At 39.0% G+C, this 23,394-nt stretch overlaps 1 protein-coding gene across 3 annotated transcripts in view; it reads right to left on the reverse strand.

The window, feature by feature from the left end:
* KAT2B (lysine acetyltransferase 2B) overlaps positions 1–23,394 on the reverse strand; it is a 40,200-nt gene that overhangs the window by 15,014 nt on the left and 1,792 nt on the right. For all 3 annotated transcript variants that reach the window (XM_068207356.1, XM_068207336.1, XM_068207347.1), the window contains exons 2-10: positions 16,319–16,445; positions 11,394–11,539; positions 10,802–10,891; positions 8,904–9,085; positions 6,548–6,739; positions 4,089–4,195; positions 3,383–3,508; positions 1,814–1,950; positions 219–427 (exon numbers count right to left, since the gene is read on the reverse strand). In XM_068207356.1, the coding sequence (XP_068063457.1) occupies positions 219–427; positions 1,814–1,950; positions 3,383–3,508; positions 4,089–4,195; positions 6,548–6,739; positions 8,904–9,085; positions 10,802–10,891; positions 11,394–11,539; positions 16,319–16,445 (1,316 nt within the window). The remainder of the gene's footprint in view (positions 1–218; positions 428–1,813; positions 1,951–3,382; positions 3,509–4,088; positions 4,196–6,547; positions 6,740–8,903; positions 9,086–10,801; positions 10,892–11,393; positions 11,540–16,318; positions 16,446–23,394) is intronic.

Here is a 23,394-nt window from a genome sequence, read left to right on the forward strand (position 1 = left end):
TGACAACCCAGCACAGTCCCTCAACAAGAAGCCACTTATTATACAGCCACCAAGATGGCATTTGGGTACAACCCAATTAGATTGACCAGGAGCCATGAGGGCTTGAAAAGATGACAAAAGTGTAGCACAGGCAGAGCTGCTCACCACCCCACCTCTGCTGCAAACAGCACCAGACTCCCTCTGCCTCACGCGCCAGCCCCCTCTCCAAGGATACCCACGGATCAAAGACCAAGCGGGTGATGTATTCTTTCGGCATTCGAGGCAGCTGATGGGAGAACACATTCTGCAAACCAACCAGCCACATCATGATCTTCTTGTTGGGCTTCTGGTTCAAGGAGTTGCCAACCACATGGAATTCAATTACCCCTCTGCGCTCCTCCAGCCTCGCTGCCTCGTCCCGGGCCGAGTGTGCCGAGAGGAAGTTGGTCTGTACCACACAAACGAGGAACAAAATCACAGTTTTGAGATTTCACATCCCCTGACAGAACAGCCTGTGAATGAACCAACCAATAAAACCCACTCTCTGTTTCCAACAGAACTGCCAATGAGTGCCTTTGTTATGTACCTTTGCAGAAGAGACACCATCAAATAAGCCAGATGTAAGTCTACGCTACAGTCTACAAAGGCCAATCTGAATTTATATTGATACAGATTAGATAACAACAACAACAATGGTTATGAATCAAAAAGTTCCAAAACCCCTAGAGGGATAGCACTCATCCAGTTGAAGCCTATGCCACTAAGTCTTCATATTTCCTTTACTCTTAGCTAGCTTGGGCATGACTTGTAGATTCACCTACACAAACTGCAAATCACACATTTTAATGGCAGTGCAGGAAAAGTCTTTTTTTTTTCATTTTATTAGTGCTTTCCACTATCTCTGCCACTACTGTAAGAGCCATAAAAATAGATTTTAATTCCTACAGAATTTGCTGTTACATATCTAGCAATTGCATCTATATATCTAAATGCAGATTAAATTAATACAGAAAATTTATTTAACTTATTTTTTTCAAGATCATTTTACAATGCCAAAACATCTCTGTATGCACATACTGTTTACTTTTTTGAGCAAAGTTTGGCTGCTGGGTTTCTAGTCACTGCCAGCCCCAACAGCCAGGCTGGCACAGCATTTGTAATATGCAGAGCCATCAGTCACAGTACATAGTTTGAATAAGAAGTGTAGGTGGTTCCAAATCTTCAGCAGTTTCTAGCTAAATCTTGGCAAATGAGCTACTGGCAAAACATAGCCTGGCAGAGAGAACAGAAGGAGGAAAAGCCAGCCAAGGAAAAAAAAGTGCAATTCTGTACATGGCACAATTCCGCAATTATGTTTGTTTTTCTCTTCCAGCCGAAAAAAAGAGCAACTGGGGAAGACAGAGCAAATAACTGTTTAGATCAGTTTCTGCACCAGAAAGAGGTTTTAACTTTGGATCTTTCATTCTGCTGCAATTCTTGAACCCTATTTAACCTTATCTTATGAGCTGTATCTATGATTAGCAATAAAAAAGCATACTCTGGAACCATTCTGTAACAAAAGCACCTTGCAGGATAACCTGAGAGCTACGTTTTTACTATCAATAGTTTACAAGTCTCTTTGCTAACTGTACACAAGACATTAAAAAAACTGTACAACTATTTTTCATGTTAATGATGTATTTCACCAGTATTTTTTGTTCACCTAATCATACCCTTTCACAGTCTATTTTTCTTGACAGGACTCTTAGCGTATCACATTCTGTCCGTGTGGAACATTTACTAAAAACAGATCATTCACAAACAGACCATTTGCAACACCAAGTCTATATCTCACCTCTGGCCCAAGCATTGCTGCAGGATCTGTAATTGTTGACATTACTTCGTTGATTAACTCAATAGGGATATCTCCTACAACCCTTGGTCTCTTCGAATCCTCCAGAGAATATGGTTCATTATTTTTTCTCTTTTCCCCTATAAAAAAAAGCTCGGGTAAATTAGAAATAACCAAACTGTCACAGACTAGCACTGTGAAGTCTAGCACTTCTGTCATATCCTGTAGTTTATATGACAAGTTTGAGGTTGGTTTTTTTTTTGTTTTGTTTTGTTTTTTGGTTTTTTTATCCCCATAGACAAAGAGAAAGAAATTAAATCTGAAAAATATTTATCACTTCTCAATTTTCACTTTGCACTGGGGTATTAGCACAAAGCAGGAAAATTATACCTCTCCTTCCACTCCAGCTCTGTGAATTCACAGTTAAACTATTTGCTTTTTCTTTTTGCTTCAAAATCCTCTGCATGGAACCTCTGCACAGTTGTCTTGGAAGGTCAGTGCTCAATACACAAATTGCAGTGCCTACTGATAACATGAAATCCCCCTTTTAGGATTCACTGGAACTAAGTATCCATCATATAATTCTTTCATCTCTTCTGTAAACCAAGCAGCACATACAGTCTAATGTGTCATACATATTTAAAAAGCCATATAAAATTTCCAAATCAAAATATACCAAGTTAATTATTAACTGCCCTACTGACTGCAGAGCCACATGTATTATATAGCAAAAGAAACTAGTTAAATTCATAGAAGAACAGTCCACCAAGGACTAGCAGAGGTACAGTAACAGAGATCCAGCTGCTAGCTGCTAGCACAGGATTATCCCACTCATCATCCTACTCATTCCCACTTCTGGGGGACAAGTTGAGAAATAACCTTAAGGAAAACTGCAGTTTAGAAGCTGCCCTAAGTTTCTCCATAGTGAATACTGAGATTAAAAATTCACTTTGGTTTTGGTTTTTCTCCTTTGTTGAGGACTCACTTTACATAAGCTTGGGATCATCTCTCTGACCTAGCAACCTCTCTTGACAAGTTCATTAATCCTGAGGTGTTTGAAAAACAATTTATTAGGAGAATTTATGCATCCATCAACTTTTTTACTGACAAGGTTTTTTTCTTTTGACCTAACCTCATTCAGGTTTTAAATTTAACCTAGTTGGTATGTCTGTGGCTTTTTCCAATGCTCAAATGTACTCATTTTCAGTGCCTTGAAAGATTAAAAAACCCAAATGTGATGGCCCCTTCTACTCTGCCATTATTAAAATGAAACCACTCCTCATGGCTTATAATAGATGTACTCCAAGAAAAGTATTTTTCAAAAACCTCTGACACCACCAGACCTATCCCCATTTTAATTTAATTTCAACAAACCAATTGGGTTTTTTGCAAATACAGTTGTGATTTCTGTTAGTTAAACATTACCATAGTGGAGAAAAAGGTATGTGTGTGCAAATCTTTCAGCAAAAACACCTCAAGTTTGCTAATGTAGAGTGAAGGCAAAGGTTACCATATACTGCAACTACTGACAATATCAACAGAAGTCAGAAGGCAAAGCTCCTTCTCCATTACCTAAGTTTGGGTCAAGGGCAGAAGAAACTTTACAAGCTGGACTCATATTCCCACTGTTGGATTGCTCCAGAGATGAAGGACTTGCACTGTATGCAACAGATCTTGCAACAGGAGGTGGACTGATAACTGCAATGACATAAAAAACAAACACCAAAAAAACAGGTCATGGAACCCATTCTGGTGCTGATGGAAAGACTGCCACAAAGATGGACACCCACCACCCAAAAAGTAACAGTGAACACTGCGCAACAGAGCAATGCCACCAGGTCACAAGTAGAGACATTACCACAGTGTATATTTCTAAACTAAATTCTGCCTAAGGGGGGACTGCTGGATAACAGGGAATGCAAACATCAGGATTCATTAGTTCGCAGGGCTGAGCAGAAGCTAAGAAAACAAACTTCTTTCACATACCTGCCAAGCCTGCTGGCATTTAGCTTAATGAAAAGGTTTTTTGTAGGGCTCTATTTAAAAGCAAAATCCCATCATTCAGCTCCATCTGTCCAATTTACAGTGCTCTAAGACTGGTTGGACAAATCAAACTCAACAAAGGGCGAAGTTGTTTCACCAATTAAGAGAATGAAACTATTATTTTAAAAGGTCACAGACTAACATCTCCCTCTCTCTAATATATATATAAAAGCCCCACATTAGTTCTAAATCATGCAGTTTTCATGTGTGTTACCCATCACGAAATGCAAATTACCTGTCTGGATTCCCAGCTGGCCAGTTCGGGAACTGGACACCATGAAATCCTGATCCCAAATGGGAGAATTCTGGCTGTATACTTCTTCTTCCAGCATAGACAGAAACCTAGGCACAAAACCAGGCAAAATATCAACTAATGGGATCATTCTAAACAGGTTCTTTTTCAAAATAAGCAAATAACATTTGCAATGTTTTTAAATTAAAAACATTTACTTTACTAAGTCAGTAGGAAAATGCTCTTGGTCAATGCTATTTAAAAAAACCACACATGCTAAAATCACAAGCCAGAGTAGACACAAAGTATCATAATTCAGTAGAGTGTTTTCACTTACTAAACCTTACCTCTGATGACAAACAAGTTATCTAATTTGCAAGTGCAGAAAAAGACAGTTACAAACTACTTTTACAGAACAAAACTCCACTAATGAGAAAGCTATGACTTGATTGATGTTATACAATGATGGCAAAATATGTCTGTTTTGATAAATCTGTATTTTGCAGATGCATTTGCTTTCTGCCTGTGATAAAATCCCAGTGCTATTAACAATGTTCTTAGGAAGATATTTTCATTCCTTTAAGTGTCCTACTGTAACTTTTAATTGCATGTTTGTGGTTGCATAAAAGTATTTTTGACCTTACTTTGGTACAGCTACAGAAACAGCACAATGTTAAACCTCTCTTAGCATTATTGTATTCCACAGATCACTCTCCAGCACACTCAGTCTCTCAGGGTTAATAAACCAATTCCCTCCCAGCAGCAAGACAGCTGCTTATCCTACATTGCACACAAGGGGTTTTCAGACCAGTAGTTGACATGGCACATTTCTACTCTCTGGAGTCATCTATACATATAGAAACTGTTCAGCTGAAACCAACAGGACTGTTGAGTAAAACTTCCTTGAACAGGATGGGGATTTTCAGGACCAAGTACTGCTGATAATGGCTAAAAAGTTTGTAACAATGACCTCATCATCTGTGGCAGAGCAGAAGGACAAATTCAACTTTAGCAAAAGTTTCATTTCCAGGCAGCACAGAGGCTCTGCCTTCAGCCCTGTTAGCGACTCCTTCCTAGGTATGCACAGACACAACCCCTGGGTGCTCCCTTTGCCCAAAAGGAGAGCCCAGGGCAGAGCGGGGCCCTGTGCCAATGCCAGGCTCCATGCTCTGAGACACTGGTCCTCTGCAGGGCTCACTCAGAACAATGCCAGAGGAAAGACAAATGCTTCAGATAAATACAGCCCATGAAAGACTTAAAATATTATTCATGCTTCCCACAGATCATCTGCAAACAGTACTTGTCTTTTTTCCCCCAGCAGAACATCAAAAGGAATTGCAGTGAATAATAATGCTTTTTAAATTACTGCAAAAGGCTTTAAAAGGCAGTGGAAACAGGGGCATATGCACAACTGCTCCTTGCATCAATGGGGCATCAAGTCCTTTTTTATATCTGTTCCAGGGCCTGTATCCATAACTGTCTACCCCAAAGACAGTGCACATTTTTCAAAGTGGTAAAATAAATTATTAATTACAGGAGGAGCAACAAATCCTGACTCAGCTTAGGAAAGTTCATGTTGTTTTTCATTCCCCTGAGCTCTAACCCATCTTCTGGCCCAACACAGTAGCTTGTCTAGATAGCATCAGTGCCACCAGGTCTTCTGTAGGTTCAGGTCATTTGTTGTTAGGACAGACAGGGTTTTAAAGTATGACTTGGAGAACCAACCTACCCTTGCAAAATAAGGATATTTTTAAAGTGATACACTATTTTAAAAGGAATTCATTACAATGAATGATCCTGTCATCATCGCTACCCCTCTTTACCACCAGTAAATTGTTTGAAATTAATGACTGTCAAAGTTGAGCATGTTTCAATACCCCTGTAGGTAATTATTGATGTTTTATTGTGAGAGATTGTCATCAACATTCCAGAACTGGAAAAGATATTCAATATGAAATTTATGAGTTTAGGATTCAATTATGCAGTTTTATACTGACTCCTCTTTAACAAGCCCATCTCTTCTAGAGGTGGGGTGACTACTTTGTTCACTATTACAATGTTGAATTAAATTGAAATTCTTATAAACTTTGTACAACACTGCCCTTTTTTTAATGCTCCATCACCAAAGCACATGTGAGCATGTTTTTGGAAGTCTGGACCTACACTGTTTCCAAGGACTACAGAAAAAGAAAGTGATTGACCTACAATACCTGCTAATAGGCAAAAAGCACAATCCCCCAGCAATATGAACAATCCTTTTCATAAAGTAAACCCTAGGACAAAACAAAGCAAGCAGTTGTGTACATAAAATACACTAATCTAAGTTATGGCAGTAAAGAAAGCTGCAGTATCTAGTTGCTACTGAATAAAAAGATTAATTATTTTAAGCTGCAGGTAATTTCTCTCTTTCTACAAGGAAGTTGCGGGTTAACTCTGAATGCAGGCACACTGCGACCCCTTACTTTGGAAAATGAGTGAGGATTAGTGTTCGTTTTTCTTGAGGAAGCTTGTCTTTTTCTTGCCTGGCCTGCTCCAGCAGTTGTCGTCTCATTACAGTAAAAACAGAGCGAAGCAAGGTCCTACCAAAAACCTGGGTGGTTTCATACCGAGGTAGACTGTCACAAAACTGAGGGACATTGCAGTAACAAAGCCACCTGTAAAGAGGGAAAAAGCCAGATAATTATCACCATCTAACATATTACTTAATGCAATAAAACCAGTACCCACATCATTTATAATGCAGCTGAGAGCTATATGACTATAAATCAGTTCCACTACAAGGCTGGACAGTTAAGCAGCATTTATATTGCCCAGTTTTTTACAGAAATGACAACCAAGCACTTTAAAGTTTCCATATATTATTTTTCTCTGCAGTCTAGTTTACACAAAGTGTTCTTGTTCCAGACAATAATCATAGATTACAGACAATTCACGGGTATGTCAGGGATTCTCTCCACAGCTCATCCATTCAGCCTCACACATCTCCTGCCACTGACTCCGAAGTCCCTTAGCATGGCCTGTTTTACCCTCTAAACTTCTACCTTTCCCCCCATAGAGGCCAAATGGATGACACTTTTAACTAGTTCTATCCCAATCCAACTAGATTCTGCCCTGGTCTTCCACCTGTTGGCTTCTTCCCACCATACCCTGCCTTGTTATTCTTTCATTACCAGTATCTCCATCCATAATAAACTTTGCACTAAGGAAAATTACAGCATGTCGTGTTTCTTTTCTAGGAAAAGAGATTATGGTACCGAAGAGATAACTCCGGAATACACTGCCTATGTAGATCACAATATCTGTTAATCCTATAAACAAGATTTTGATATCTGTGTGTAAGAGAACAGTCATTGGAATCTGGAGCTTTAGCAGAATCAGACCACAACCACTATGAAAGCTCCAGCAATGAAAAGAAAATATTAGGAATTGCATGCAAACATACTGTGTTGGATCCTGCACACATTTCCTCATCCAGACCCAAAGTACAGCCTGTCTCAAAATGTTCTCCCAAACTCTTGCTCCTTAATCTTTGCAAACATGTGTTGCAAAAGATTTGTGAGCTAGAGTTGTTCACAGACTTCTCCTCCCTGTTCTTGGCTGATAAAGCACAGCTCTCAAAACACAAGAAGGCATGTGAAACTCTGATACAGTTTCATTCAAATCCTCAGGTTCTCAAATGAAATTGATGACTGCAAAAATTCAGGTGTGCCCATGGTGCCCAGCAGGACCCTGAGCAATGCCTCAGACAACACAGAGGAGAGAAGCTCACAATGACAAGTGAGATTTTGTGGGAAGAGCACTTTGGGTCGTGGGGGGACCTTAGGGACTGTGGGCAGAATAATTTGAGAAAAAACAAGTGACAAAATAATTAACAACAAAAAGCCACCAACCAGAACCAATTAGCTATTGATTCCTAATAAGATTTAACTCCTACCACCCCTGGCTGACACCAGTTAACACAAAAAAATGGAGGTCAAACACCCACAAAACATGGTCTTAGGAGCACCATGGATTCTAAGTGTCCTGCAGTTCACCTTCATGGAGAGGAGGTGTGTGAGAGGAAAGACCACCAGGAAAGCAGACAGAAGGTGGTGCTCACCCTGGGCCATCAGAGATGTTCGGGGAGTTCCTGAGAACAGCATGCTGACAGAGGTTAACTACCTGCTGCCTGACCGGCAGGACCCTGAACTGCTCTCACTGAACTGCTCACTGAAAAAGGCACTGCACTACTCCTGTGAGAAAAAGAAAATAAATAGAGACATGTCTTTTCATCCTAGCTCTTCATCCTCCAGCGACTCAGTTATTCCTTTGAATTCTAACAGTGCATTAAATGGTCATAAAAAGAACTATAATTTTAAGGAACCTAGTAATATCTGTTCCCCATTTAGCATTCAAATACTTGCAAAATTAGTTAGATTTTTCAACTCCTCTGTGATTTGGTTTCAATTAGTGATGCTTTACAATGCTAAACGTTATCTTCTCTCTTTTTCTTTTTTAAGTTGAATAATAAATAGGGAACTTACACGAGGCTCAAATATTAAGACTGAGAGCACTTCACAAACACAGGCCTTGCAGAAGCATTGTTAGATACAAGTGTTCCAGCCCCTACTCCCCGTTCTTGGCTGATAAAGCATATCTCTCAAGACCCAAGGATGCATGTGAAACTGATACAGTATCACTAAAACCTTTAGGTCTTCCTGTTAAATCCACAGCTGCAAGAATTTACAAGGCCCATCTATGGCATAAAGATACTGGTGTACTTTTTTTGTACATGCCCTATTTGTAAGGAAGACTCCCAACAAGCAAAAGCAGCATTACCTGGTATAATTCACTTTATACCCTGCAATATCATCATTGGGTGATCTTAATCTTCTCTGAGAAGGTGTCTCCAGGTGCCAATAGTTAATGCGGTTCAGAAACATTTTAGCCAGTTCCACTATTGTTTGCCTTTCCTTCGAGGGTAAGTGGCTAAATTTGTACTGCACAAAATTATTCACACCCTTAAAAAGTAAGAAAATTCTGTTTAATAATTTAGCCATAAATTTTACAGGAGCATCCTCAAACATTCCACACTTTATGTTTATCATGAACTTGCATTGCATGGGAAAGAAAAGAAATATCAGAAACCATGAACTCCTTGCTCAGCTACTCATGCAGATGCCACAGGCTGGTACCTGTGTACACAGCAGGAGGTACATCCAGGTACTTTTAACCTGCTCTCAGCAGCTGATGGAAAGGGAAAGAAGAAGAAATTCCTTTTTTCCTTCCTTCTCAAAGTCAGTGAACAGAGAAAGCTCTGGTAGGCTTTCATCTATACATAAATCAACTGTCACCCTCAAAACTCACCAGCTCCTTTTCAATAATAGATTAGGGCTTATAGACTTCTACTTAAGTTTATGTCCACAAACCACATTATTTCTTCAAGAAGTCTTAATACTTCACAACCATGTCTCCTCATTGCACTTTGGACACTGTCCAGTTTGAAGAAAAATCTACTGAACATGATTAAAATAGGTGACTAAAAGTCCTGCAACACATATATTTTATAAACCCATTATAACACCAGTGCTTAGCAAATAATTTTGTTTGATTGAGTGGCTGAGCTGCCAAAAACAGAATTGAAAATATTGGTCTTTTTTTAAGGGAAAATTATTCCAAAATAAGATGTAAGAAGAATTACCCTTTAATCTCTATGCTTTATTTTCTTAAGCAACTTGAACATTATGAAGAAATTGACAAAAAACTGCATTGTACAAAACCTTTTTAATAGTGTATTTTAAGGATTAGGAGCCTAGGGGGATTACATACACATTTTTTGTTTATAGTTAAACTAAAGCAGAACTTAAAGTGAAGACTTCTCAGAAATTCAGCAATGAAGTGGTTTGATCTTCCTACATTATAAGAAGTGAGAGTTGTAAAGAAATAATTACTACAAGTAACAGTCTTCACATTTAAATTATCCTGCTTAACAATAGAACATCCATTCATCCACAGATGGGAAAACATCGAGCTCCTGTTTCAGCGAGGTATGTGAGCCTCTGCATAGTCTCATTGGAGTTCATGGGCCCACTTGTCTGCCAGGAGTGCATTCTTAAGAGCTTGCTTAACCAAAAACTGAATTTGTCATATGTTCTTTATCTACTGAGAGTCACAAAAGCCTCAATTATTCTTCGGTTTCAGCTTTGTTTTTTTCTTGTGTACCCTTTGAAAGAGAAGGCTATGATCTCACTGAATTGGACTGTAACATTTTTCTTGATATACAGAAGGCAAGCTTCATTTTAATATTGGATTTCAAAACTTCAACAGCATTTTTTATCACTTGAAACAAAGAAAGACTAGAACTGCCCACATAAAAGTAGCGTTACAAGTTAATTCACTAAACCCACAAAAAAGTCAGTTTCATTAAAGCATAAGACCAATGATGAGAAATAGAATACAAATAATGTAGCTATTGTACAAACACTAAAAGGAGAACCAAGAGCAATCTCCTATAGCCCCCTATTTTGTCCTGAGCAGAACACAAAAACATCTGCAAAGTGCCTAAAAACATGCCACGTTTTCAAAACCAGTGGTTACATTTACAAAAGAAAAACAAACCACAAAAAACCCAAAACAAAGCCTCCAAACCCCCACCAAAATAAAATTTAAAAACACGTAAATAAAAACAACCAAAAAACCCACCACACACCAATGAAACCCACATTTTGAATCTTTACCTGCTCAATGCTAGGCTTCTCAAATGGGGGACTTTCCAAAGATCCTTCTACTACAGGTTTTCCCATCTGTAAAATGCACTTCCTCAAAAGCTGTTAAAAATACACAAATTTTTAAAAGTTGGTATATTTTCATACAGAGAGTCAATGAAAGTCACAAAGGCACAGCACACTGTGAGCAGTGTTGGAATTCTCCTGGTTATATATCTGCTTGTTTAATCATCTGAATTTGTAATTACTAAACTTCACTGTGAAATCACCTTCTCTGAAACGGGTACAAGAGGCTCCTCTGAGGAAATGCAAGCAGCTAAGTTACCATTCATGTCAACTGACTCTTCCTGGTATGTCAGTGAAGGAGGCTGCAGTTTATACATGGGACTCAGGGTCAGTTCCTCAATCATCTGGATGACTTTTGGAATAAGAATCAGTACATTGCAAGTACCAGAACATCCAGCCCACAGTTACTCAGTAGAGCACCATCCTAGAGAAAAACTGTCTCAGCAGATAAAGTCAATGCACGCCCGAGTGGCAATGAAACTGGCTTATGTGTGAGAAAGTGAAAAATCTGAGAAGATACTCCACAAGTTCAGCTTACTTTGAACAGGTAGAAATAAACTTGCTTGGTGTCTGCATCTTCTTCTTTGTGGACACAGGTGAACAGATATTCCACATCCAATACAATCCCTAAGAGCCTGTTCATTTCTTCTTCAGACACATTCTCCAGGTGAGAAACATGAGCAGCTAAACAAAATAAAAACCCAAACTTGTAAAAGGCTACTGAGAGAACCCATAGCACAACTAGAGCCCAGGAAAACTCCAACTAAGCCTTAACTGTAAAGGCACTGATCCTGTAATAACCTGCTTAAACAGAACACATCTTATCAGAGGTAACTGTAACCTCTGAGCATCAGAGCAGTTTGTAAAGGTTGACCAGGGGTGGCAACTTCCACAGCAGAGGAATGGCAGCCGGTTGGAATCACATCATCTGTTAACAATTAAGGCTGACTACGCGAGTCCTGCTTGCATTAATACATTGCAGTATATAACTAACTACATACATTTTTGTCCTAGAGCTATGTATTCGAGACAAGGTTTCTTGACTTGAGAAAATAAATCCAGAATTTCCATAAATTATGTAATCCAGATATAAGCAGCACCTTATTTTGGGAAGAGTGAAAAAAACTCAGTTCCAAAATTGCCTTTTTGTTTTAAACTGGGCATTATTGCCTAAGCCCCTTGCTTTCATATCATGTAAGATCAAAATGTGCTTTGTGCACACTATATTAACAGAGATTTTGCAGACTGAACATGCTCATTTGTTCATTTCCAAGTGACAAACTCCCTTTTATCATCTCCAAAGGTAAATACAGTTCCACATCCGTAATTTTCAAAAGCTTGAGGGTTCTCCCTGTAAAACAGGACATTCATTTCAAGCCGGTTTGAACAACTGGCCCCGGGAAGAAGGAAGGTAGTGTAACACAAAAAGTCAACTCCCAGAAAGAAGATATTTGCATTACAAAAAGCAATGATCTTAGCTGACTCCAGGCCAGTGTAGATCGCATGCATATCCTTTCTTCTGAAAGTACAAGAAAATATCCTTTCAAAGAAAGAGAAAAATACTTTAAAGTTTGGGCATATTAGCTTTTTATATTTTAACAAATTCTATCTATATTTACTTCTTAAGATTAATATATTTTTTCAGTGCAAATCTGACTCCTTAGCTGGGGAGCTAGTGAGAAAAAATAACACTTTACTTGAAAACGATCACATTTATTGGCCAGGCAGCAAATATGGTTTGTTTTGGGAAGTTTAGTATGATACCAAAACATTTAAATTCAATACCTTTATTGGGCTTCAAGTAAAAAGTACACTGTAATGCAGAACTTTAAAAATATGTCAGCAACTGTTTCCACCTAAATAAAAATTTATAATATAGTGTCTTAGGCACATGGCCATCATAAGCCTCCTTTGAGGATATATTCTGTGCAGAATGAAATAATTTAACTTCTGTCCTTAAGACAGATATAAAGGGTTAATATTCCCAGCAGTCTGTCTTGATCATTTGCAAGTAATAAATATCCTTCTAGACGAGCTTTGCATTAGAAACTGATAACTACCAAAGAAACCTTGCCCTCAACAAATGAATAAAACATCAGCATAAGAAGCCATTTCTATGCAGTTTCCATAACAATACTGAACCTTGACTACTTAGTGTGTTTAAACATTTTATTAAACTAGAGAATTATTATCCATACTATGAGTCTAAAAGTTAAGTGTATTACCAGCATGTATTTGCCAAAGAGACACCAGTGTTTATACACCAGGCCAACTATCTATCTTTCTTCAGACGTTCACAGCCCATTCCCAAACTCTGTGGCTGTTAGTAAGCATTTTATTAAAATTAAAGCTTTGGTACACTGACATCAAATACTGCATTCACTCTTGACTAGAGTTACACAGTCCCAATCAATGCACCGCCCAACTGGTACACCCTTCCTCAGATGCTGTTATGCCTGAAAAAAAAAATGAAATATCACATGTATAGGTTGCTAGAGCATGCATGAAAAAGCAAGCAAAGCAGAAAGAACAAGGCTCAGTGACAGGAAGACCTGCAACTTCAGCAAGGAAGCACACTGGAGTGCACAAATTAGGAACAGAGAAAAAACAGAATAACGAGGAATGTGTCCAGCCTATCTCAAAACACTAAAACCAAGAAATACCCAAATATGCTATATGAAGATGCATAGCAGGAATCAAAGACAGTGGTGGGGGCAAAAAAGAGACTGAATATGTATACGGTGTATTAGCACATTAATTAACTAGTTTTAAAAGTAATTCAAGACTGACAGTGTTTACCAATTAAAAAATGCACCCTGCAACACAGGAGAAACAATCAAATAGAAAAGAGTCTCTGACCATGCAACACCTGGTCTTGTGGCTGGTGGACAGTCAATTGTCCCAGCATCTAATCCAGTCACAGTGTTAGATAATATATCACCCAAATAAATGAAATATTCATTAAAACAACCACATTGAGCCAAACTGTGGGAGCTGAGCACCAAAGATAAGTTGTAGAGAAGTAGACAATAATACACACAATCAAATAGATATATGCACCAAAAGCTGCACTGGCTTGAAGATAAAACAACACCTCCAAAAAGAGACATCTCAAGCAAGATAGTATGTAGGATTACCTCTGGATGAAATAAATAAATTCAGAAAAGAAAAAAAAAGAGAGAAAACAAAAGAAATCCTACATTTTTACATCGCGTGCAGCTTTAAGTAGCACATTTCTATATTGCTACTTCAATGGCTTTCTGAGAAGAAAAAGCAGCACATCTAATGTGAAGCCCACACACCTTGTGGTAAATCTGGTTTTAAAGGTATCCAGCAGAAACACACTAATTTAGAAGAGATGAATAGGAAAATTATTTTGGAAAACACAGCTGAAAGACATATTTTTTCCAGCAGTATGAGGAAGCATACAGCAACTCATTTGAGTTATTTTAAATGAAACATTTTCCTTATTAGCTGTAGTCAGAAGTCTTTTCTAAAAAAAACAATAAATAAAAATACAGTTTCTTCATAGAATACTTTTGCTGGTTTTACTGTTTTGCTGCTTAGTTCTGGTTTTCTCTGGTTCCCTAGCTAAAGAATGATTTAATATTTTTGGTAGACCAAAACTAGGCCCAGCTTTTAGAAGAGCTGAGATTTTCTACAAAATACAAAGCATCCACAAATTCTGCTGAAGAACAGAGAACTGACAGGCACATCTTGCAAGTTTAAAAAAGAAAAAAAAAGGAAAGAAAAAGCTATTTCTTCAAAGGCCAGGATTGAAAGGGAAGGGTAACACAAGCCACCCTAATTGCACAAACAGAAGCAGCACAGAGAAGCTGTGTGATGAAAAGTTGAAACTAACTTGGCTAAAGTGACTGAATTTTCTGTGATACTGTGCATTTGTTAATCTTCTCCTGCAAGCAAACCCAGAGATTTGGAATATCAGGGGAAAATCTGGCTGAAAAGCCCAGAAATAAATCACATGTAATGACAAAAATAAAAAAGCAGAAATAGAAATAGAAATAAATGCCATGCAAAAAAAAAAAAAAAGAAAAAAGTATTTCATTCAAAGTACAATATTTTTTTCAAAAGTAAAATAATAAATTATCTATTGTGAAGGTTTGAAATTTCTCTTTTTTTCTTTTTTTTTTTTTTTTCATTTTATTGTTCTAAGTTTTAGGCAGCAACAAAAATTAAATAGTGAGTTCTTCTTTTAAATTAGTTCTGAATTTTATTTTAGCTGAATTTTTATTCAGTATTTGCTAAGAAGGATGTGGATCTATGACAGAGGAAGTTGAGAAGAGGGCAGTGAAGGTGATCTGAGGGCTGGAGCACCTCTCCTATGAAGTCAGGCTGAGAGTGTGAGGTTGTTCAGACTAGAGAAGGCTCCAGGGAGATCATAAAGCAGCCTTCCAGGACCCAAAGGTGGCCCCCAAGAAAGCCAAAGGGACTTTTTCAAGGACATGTAGTGACAACACAAGGGGTGGTGGCTTTAGATTGGTTTAGATTAGAGATCGGAAAAAGGTTTTTTTACGATGAGGGTGGTAGAATACTGGAACAAGTTGCCCAGAGAGGTGATGGATGCCCCATCTCTGGAAACATCCAAGTTAGAGTTGGCTGGGGCTCAGAGCAATGTGATCTAACAGAAAGCACCCCTGCTGACTCTAGGGGGGGCTGAACTAGATGATCTTTAAAAGGTCTCTTCCAACTCAAACTGTTCTGCAATTCTGATATATACAGAAACAGCCATCAGCTTTTATTTTGGATAAGTATAAATTCTTAAAATAATAATACAGTGATTCAGCACTGTTTCTCAGGCTATGTGGGTAAGCAATTGTTATTTATTCTAAGTCTGAAAAACAAAACCAAGAGCCATAACAGTATTTAACAGTGGATTTTGAGCAGTTGCTTCCAAGAAATGCAAGTTGTCTGCACAATAACTCAGACCATGCTAAGATGTACAACCCTAGTTTTTGGGTTTTTTTTCTGTGACTCAGAAAAGACACAGTTCTTTTTGCAGGTAGGTGTACCTGTTTTAGAGATGTTCAAGGATATTTTATACTTTGTTCTAAAGTAAGGAAACATAATACAGCCTAAAGGAGAGAGTTATTTGCCTTGTAACGAAGGCAGCTGGCAGATAAAGCTATGTGAGGTTAAGGCATAGTAACACAAAGTACTAAAATTGTTACGGGTAGCTTAATGGTGCTTCTGCACTTTAACAACTTTTAATGTAGCTGTTGTTAGAAGTTGCACCTTAACTGGATTTCTTTAAAACTAACTTTAGGATATTTCCACATTAAACGTATATTTAAAATATTAAACATATTCCAATCGAAGCTATTGACATTTACACCTAACCGTAACTCCCGTTTCCAGGCCTTGACGTGAAATGTTGGGGCGAGGGTGCCCGGAGCGCAGGAGGAGGAGGAGGAGGAGGAGGAGGGGGAGGAAGAAGAAGCTCACCCAGCGCATGGCTGCAGCTGCGGCAGGGCTCGGCCAGGCTGACCGCCACCTGCTGCAGCTCGGCCCGCGGCGGCGTGGGAGGTGGGTTCGGGTTCTTCCAGCCATTGCATTTACAGGATTCCTCGGCCTGAAATCGAAGCAAAGGGATATCGATCAACGCCATAGAACACAGGAACTTGCTGGAAATGCCTTATTTCAAAAGCAATAAAAAGAATTACAGGTTGCTTTCTTCTTTTTTTTTGGGCGGGGGGTGGTGATGAGAGGAAGGAGTTGGGGAGTTTTGCTGTTGTTTCGTTTGCATGTTTATCTACCACATTACTAACCCTTATTTTCTGGAAATTATCAGAAACAGAATAGTATCCCAAACAGAGAGATGAATAGGGTTTGGTAAGCAGAATACATAACAAACCCTGCCTACCTCCTTTACAGACAGCCCTCACTCTACTGAAAAAAGTATTCAAATATTTACTAGTAAATCAACATTTACAGATCCTGCCACCGAGACAGATTTAATTATTTATAATAAGCAGGTTATCTAACAGGCAACACGTTTGTCTCCGCCTCATCAGCTACACTGGCACCAAGGAATCACACAGCTGAAACGAAGCCCATGACAACCCAGGCAGGGTTAACTAAGGCTGAAATAACCAAACAATAAATGCACTGTTGGAGAAGGCTGTTTAAGGCAAGGAACCCTTGGCCACAAAAGTAACAGATGCCAAAGACAGTGACACTTCCACTGCAACCTGCTGCTTTCCCTAGGAAGTTTACTTATGCTCACTGATTGTGAAACAAGCACCACGAGAATGCAGCTAAAAGGGAAGACCGTGAAGGGAGAGGTTGTGACTTTGGTAATCGTGTCTCAAATCATTCAGAAGATCAAAGTACCAATTCCAGTTATCCAAAGAGCAGCTTCACAGGAGGGGATTTTCTTCTGCATGTCCAAAAGATCTTGGTTATTCTAACATCATTCATACTCCTATTTGAAGGTCTAATTGGAAAGAAAGTCTGCTTTTCTACTCTTCAGAGATATCTGTGCACCGGGTTGTAAAAAGATACTCATGAAATTGCACTGCTGAGACCTCAGTGAGAAAAATATGCCAATTGCTGCATAATATTTATGGCTGAAACAATCTTAGTAGGAAAAATTGTGATGGTAATATATGCAGCACTAATGTATCATTTTTCAAAACTGATTCTGCATGCATTTAGTGTGATCTATTTCAGGAACCTATTTTATTTTCCTTTTAAGTTTCCAAATCCCATCCTACCTAAGGAAGAACAACCCAGGAGAAGCAGAAAGGATCACAGCTTGACAGCTTCTAACACTGACAGCTTTGTAAATGGCTGGTAAATTGTTCTTTTAAACTCATTTCAATATTCAGTAACCTGAGAACCAAGAAAACTGCTGCCTGCAGTTTGCTGAGCACCACATGATGTTTTTACCATCTCTGAGGCTTAAGCATTTATCCAGCTGGGCTCCTGGCCCTGGGTGCCACGGCCTCTGCCTGGCCCAGGGCGGTCTGGCAGGCACCAAGGGCTGTGAGTGGCATTTTCTGTAGGCACGGGGGCGACTCAGAAATCCACCTGCAAGTGCCCAGCAAAACCATCTCCGCATATTTCCCTTGAAAAAGGGACAACCTGCATGGCCTGAACCTCCGGGCTCTCCAAACTCACTGAGTGGGTGCAGACCGCCTGCCAACCCATGCATTTATAACGTGAAATTAGTGAGGCTTCAGGACGAAATGAGGGGAAGATTAAAACAAATTTTTTTTTTCTAAGTCTCATAAAACACAAGCTGAAAAGATTTATGGTGAAGTTCTTTTCCTATCGTGTTTTTTGTAATATGATTGGCAGAGAACTGAAGTGTAATTTTATGGCAGCAGCCGTCTCTTACAGTTTCACAGGCGTTGAGCCAGTTGTGTTTTTCATCCAGCCCTACAGGCCCTCCAAGCTAAATGGACTTGAGGGATCAGAGATTGAGGGATACCTGCGAAGCACAGACTGCCTCGGTGCAAGGAATCTGGACATCTGGGAGATGACACAAAACCCCTTCTTTTCAATTAGCTTCCCAATGCAAAACTAGTGCCAAATAAACTATACACATTTGTTTTGTGAGAAAGGCAATGTTGCCATGAAATTTTTTGCACTTAATATGAGGCTAAAGAAACTGTCAACAAAAAAAGAAAAGGTCTGAAAATGAGATTACTGACAAACAAAATGCAAGAGATAATTGTGAAGGAGGTGTCAAACAAAAAAAGATTGAATCTTTTAGGGAAGTAAGATTTGACCCTTCCCATGCAGCTGTCTGGACAAATGTTCTACACTGTAAATTATTGACATATCACCATGTTTATTATTTATTGCCTTAAATCATGCCACAACGAAGCATATCCAGAACTTCCTCCTAAAAATAGGCACAAGCTTTTTGAGTTTTTTCTTCTCTGAGTGAAAGCAGTATGTCACAGAAGCTCACCAAACAATGTTTACTATCAAGTCAAAAAACTATAAACAGTGAGTAACTATGCAAACTTTAGTGTCACACCATAATTAACAGCAAAGATGCAAATAGATGTACGAATCGTGATAACAGCTCAGTTAAACTGACAAAAATAAATATCAACCCACCCACAGAAGAATAAAACCCGCACTGCTCTTGTTGGTATTTCCTTGCCAGATCTTTTTGCAACAGCTGTTAATTGGCATTGTTCGAATTATTCTAGAGACCTTAACCAACCAACCACTAAGGTGGGGTTTTTTTGGTTAATCTCAATAAAACACCAGAATCAGCATAAATAATCTGTTAACCAAGGCGAAACAGAACCTAAAAAGGTCCTCTTTAAAACAGCTTGCATTGTAGATGTTAACAGTGCAAGTATTTTGCAGTGAATATGTAATGTGCATTCCTCAGTGGCTTAAATTGCTGAGTTGTTGTAAGTGTTCCATGGTATTTCGCTCATTCAATCCTTTCTTTGACTATCTTCAGCTTTTTCCTTTCTTCCTTTTTTAATGTCACTCATCTGCTTTTCATTAGAAAATAAAGTATGACTTCACCTCTGCAAAAACTTAATGTAAGATCAAAACAGTTTTGAGGGAAGGAAGGAAAAGTATTTGAACTAGCACATCCAGTCCTTGAAGCCTTGTTTTCTGGGACATCTGCAGAGCTTTGATAAATCCACTGCAGAAGGATGGGAACTTCTACCCTAACGAGGCCTGAAAAATAATGACCGACATTTTTGCAGACCCAGGGATCATGAACACCACACCTTCATTGGTGGGTTTTAATAAAATTGGAGGAGTGCAATAAAATAAAACACAAGTACATGCTGTTGCCTGCCCCCTCCTCTCAAACAAACAAACAAAAAAAAGCCAACCACAAAACAAGCAAAAAAAAAAAAAACATTGCAGAAATTATGTACATTTTGCACTGCATGACACAATTTCAATTTTCTTTTTAACTCCTTCCATGACTGGTGGAGTGTTACAATGGTAGAAATCAAACTGTCCAGTAGCTCTGGGCAGTGAAATCTATAACTCTAGGAAAACTAAAGTTATCGTTTCCTTTAGAATACTGAATACACTGATAGGTCAAATATGGACAGTGAAAAAATACAGCATGTTTTAACAAAAAAAATTCAGTATTGTATTTAAAAAGGAAGCACCTGAAAATTACAATATTGCACATATCTCAGCCCCTTTTAGGTGATAATAATAAATAATAATAAATAAAGAATAAATGAAGACTATTACAATAACCTATGGACTAAAATATCCCTCCCCCTTTTGGATAGTGAAATAAACCTCAGATGTGCAAACTTCAAGCTAACTTAATTATAAGGTAAAAGACCACAACACTTCTGAGTTTCAAATAGCTGCTGTGTGGGATTTTTCTTTCCAGCTAAAAATCATACAGGTTACCCTATTCAGTAATTGAGATGCAAAACAGGCTCAACAGATTATACACAGAACATTACAGATCTTCTCTATTTCCAGCAAGTAGAATTACTCTAGAATAGAAAATATCTTCCTCCCGACACAAAAGCTGTGTAAAATACCCTATAAGCTTTTTCCTGCTGGCAGCAAGATCAAAATGATGACTTTATCAAAGAGTATCACATAAATGATAATAAATACATTGATGAATTTAAATCATATATTTTTCCTACTCATATGTCCAGTACCCAAGAACCAGACAGCTGGACACTACTCAAAGAGCCACTCATATGTATCAGAAATTAGCTGACCCATTTAACTTTAACAATACAAAATAAGCAGTTTAATGGGTAGCTTAAAGGGCATGTTCATTAATTGATTGATCCAATTATTTTATTCCCTGTACTTTCCAGTTTCACTTACAGAAGAGAAGTAGGCTACCATATAAAGCTTTTATTAATAATAAGCACCCAGTTCCTACCTTGTTAAGTTAATGGTAGATTTCCTATTTAAAGAAAGATGCTTTATTTGGGCCTGTAAGACATTATAAAACAGATTCACTCCACAATGAAAGTGATGAGAAAGCTTTAGATGACTTCTTTGTCTCCTATACACTTTTGCAGAAAACAATCTTAATACATTTCTGGTTGAGCTTCAAAGAGCTGTACTCTCAGCTAGAGCCCAGCAGTAACAGGGCCAAATTGGCCTCTTCTCAATCTACCTTATAAAAATCAGGAAATAAAATATTTTATTATGGAAAAGGTGGTACAAGTTTACCTCATGAAGTCTTTATTTTTTTTTATGTGTGGGAAAACTAGAGGTCACTCTAGAATGAGAAGTGGGAAGAAGTGCTTCCAGAAAGAATCAGCAGCTGGTCTGGAGCCCGGAGCTGGCATTTTACTTCCACATCTGCCCACTGCTCACCTGCTGCAGGGCCTTGGCCAAGTCATCTCATCACAACCCTTCTCACTCTACCTACGTTGTTTATCTAAAGCAAAAAGCTTTTCTTCAAGGAGGTATTATTCTTTGTGCAAGTGCTTTAGGCTACTGGGCTCTAATTATATCTGTAACCACCCAGGCATTACTGTAAGATATGCATAATGAAAAATAAACAAGTTTACAGAAATCCTAGTATACTAAAATAGTACATATTTCCCCTTATTTAACAAAAAAGCTCCCAGTGAGACGGGAGAGAAAGCTGTATTTTCACATACTGTAAACCAATAGGGAAAAAAATGCAGAGGAGGCTTCCTCCTACATCTTCATTAAATATATTTATGTGTGTAAGTCACACAGTGCTTCTTTTATATAAAATGCTGCAAGCTCACATGCCTAATGCTCAATTTCACAGTGGACAAAACCAAAATGATGTATGCAGCCATTCATACACACTGATACAGCAAGTGCCAAATACAAAATCCCTCACAGCACACAGCACTACTGTGTACATCCAAAAGTCCTGAAAACTGTACCAACTCCTCTTATATATCTTGTTCAGAATGCCACCCTCCTCCTCCAGACTTGGACTTTTAAGAAGGTTTTTTACTAAGAAGAGCTTGTTCTATGCCTTCCACACAGACTTTTCTCACAGAAGTACAAGTCAAGTGGAGCAGCTCAACAGCTACAACTCTCCTGTCCAGCTCTTCTATCAGGAAAAAAAACCCAAACTCCACATTTGTCTAGTCTCAGCTCCCTAAACTTCAGGCTCACTCTGCTCAGGACACGTGCACACCAAATATGTATTTGCCAGCAGCCTTTGTCCACGTTTCCCATGATGAAAAGGGATGGGTTGTAAAGAAGGACCAGGAGGTCCTTCCTGGGGACCAAGCACCCTGCTCCAGAGCAGTGCCTTTTAGTCTCCCCTGCTCAGCATTTCTGCTGTCACCAGTGAGATTCAGCCTCTGCACGGTCACTGACCTCTCCACCTTCGTGTGTTCTGACTTCATCCCTAGCAGACAGGTGCTCCCTGGCTGTTACTCCAAACATCTCTGAGGTTAAGCTCCTAATAAATTCTGCATGCTGAATTTTGCAATGTAACTCATGTGGGAGAAGATGATTGACATTAAAGATGCCGTTACATATTTTAGCACTCCAACTTGCACAGCTCTTTGTAGATTTTCATAAGATCCACCTATAATCACTACTTGAATGAGAAAAGAAATTCCCTGCAGAAACAGTGCGAGTGTTTGCCTTCTCTCACTCTTTTGCACTCACATCCACAAATGCCAAATCAATGGAAGAGAAGTTGCAAGCCAAAGTAAGAAAAAGTTTAAAGTTACATACTGCACTGCTACAGTTGGCAAACCAGCTTCTCCAGGCTACAGTTTCCAGCAAACTACTAATGTTACAAGCCAAGAAGTGTCCTTCTGGAGCATCTGCCAGGTGTTCAGGAAGAAAAATAAAACATTCTTCCACCCTGCACCATCCTTCCCACCTTATCCCACAGGAGAAGCTTGTGAGAAGCTTCCAGTCTTCTTACTTGCTTTTGTTATGAGATCTGAAAGCAAGCTGCCTGCCACTGAACTACTGTAGAGAAGTCGAACAGCAATTTTAATCTGAACACAGCGCAGTATTTAGTGCTGGAACTGTGCCTACATCCTGGCAGGACAAAGACTCCCTGACCATGGGTCCTGCTCCATTCATCATTGCAGTACCAATGGGACATACATCTAAGATTTGTCACAGACGAGGGCCAGCAAGGACATCCAGCAGAGCACTGACAACAGGAGCTGTTCCTGCTCTGTACCCCATGACCAGAGTCCTGGAAGAGACAAAGAGGAGCTGACAGCAGGCCACAGTGTGCACTCCTCCCCTCCCAAACGGTGCTCATCCCCCTTACCACAAAGCACCTGCAAGAGAGAGGCTGGTGAGCCCCCCAAAAAGCAAAGGGTTTCAGAGGAGACAAGGCTTCTTTACAGCACAGCAACCTCTGTGGGGTAGAGCACTACAGAAGGCTTTCGCCCTCAAAAACATCATCTGGAGGTGCATCAGAGGGAAAAATAAAACACCAATCAGGGAAGAAAAAAGCAATTCAAACACACACACACTTCCCTAACAACCCACGAAAAATTTACCCACTTCACAAACAGCTTCATTTATTAGCAAGTCTTGGTAACATTAAAATATGGGGGTGCAAAGGGGAA

Source organism: Anomalospiza imberbis, chromosome 1, assembly GCF_031753505.1.
Source record: "Anomalospiza imberbis isolate Cuckoo-Finch-1a 21T00152 chromosome 1, ASM3175350v1, whole genome shotgun sequence".
Lineage (NCBI taxonomy): Eukaryota > Metazoa > Chordata > Aves > Passeriformes > Viduidae > Anomalospiza > Anomalospiza imberbis.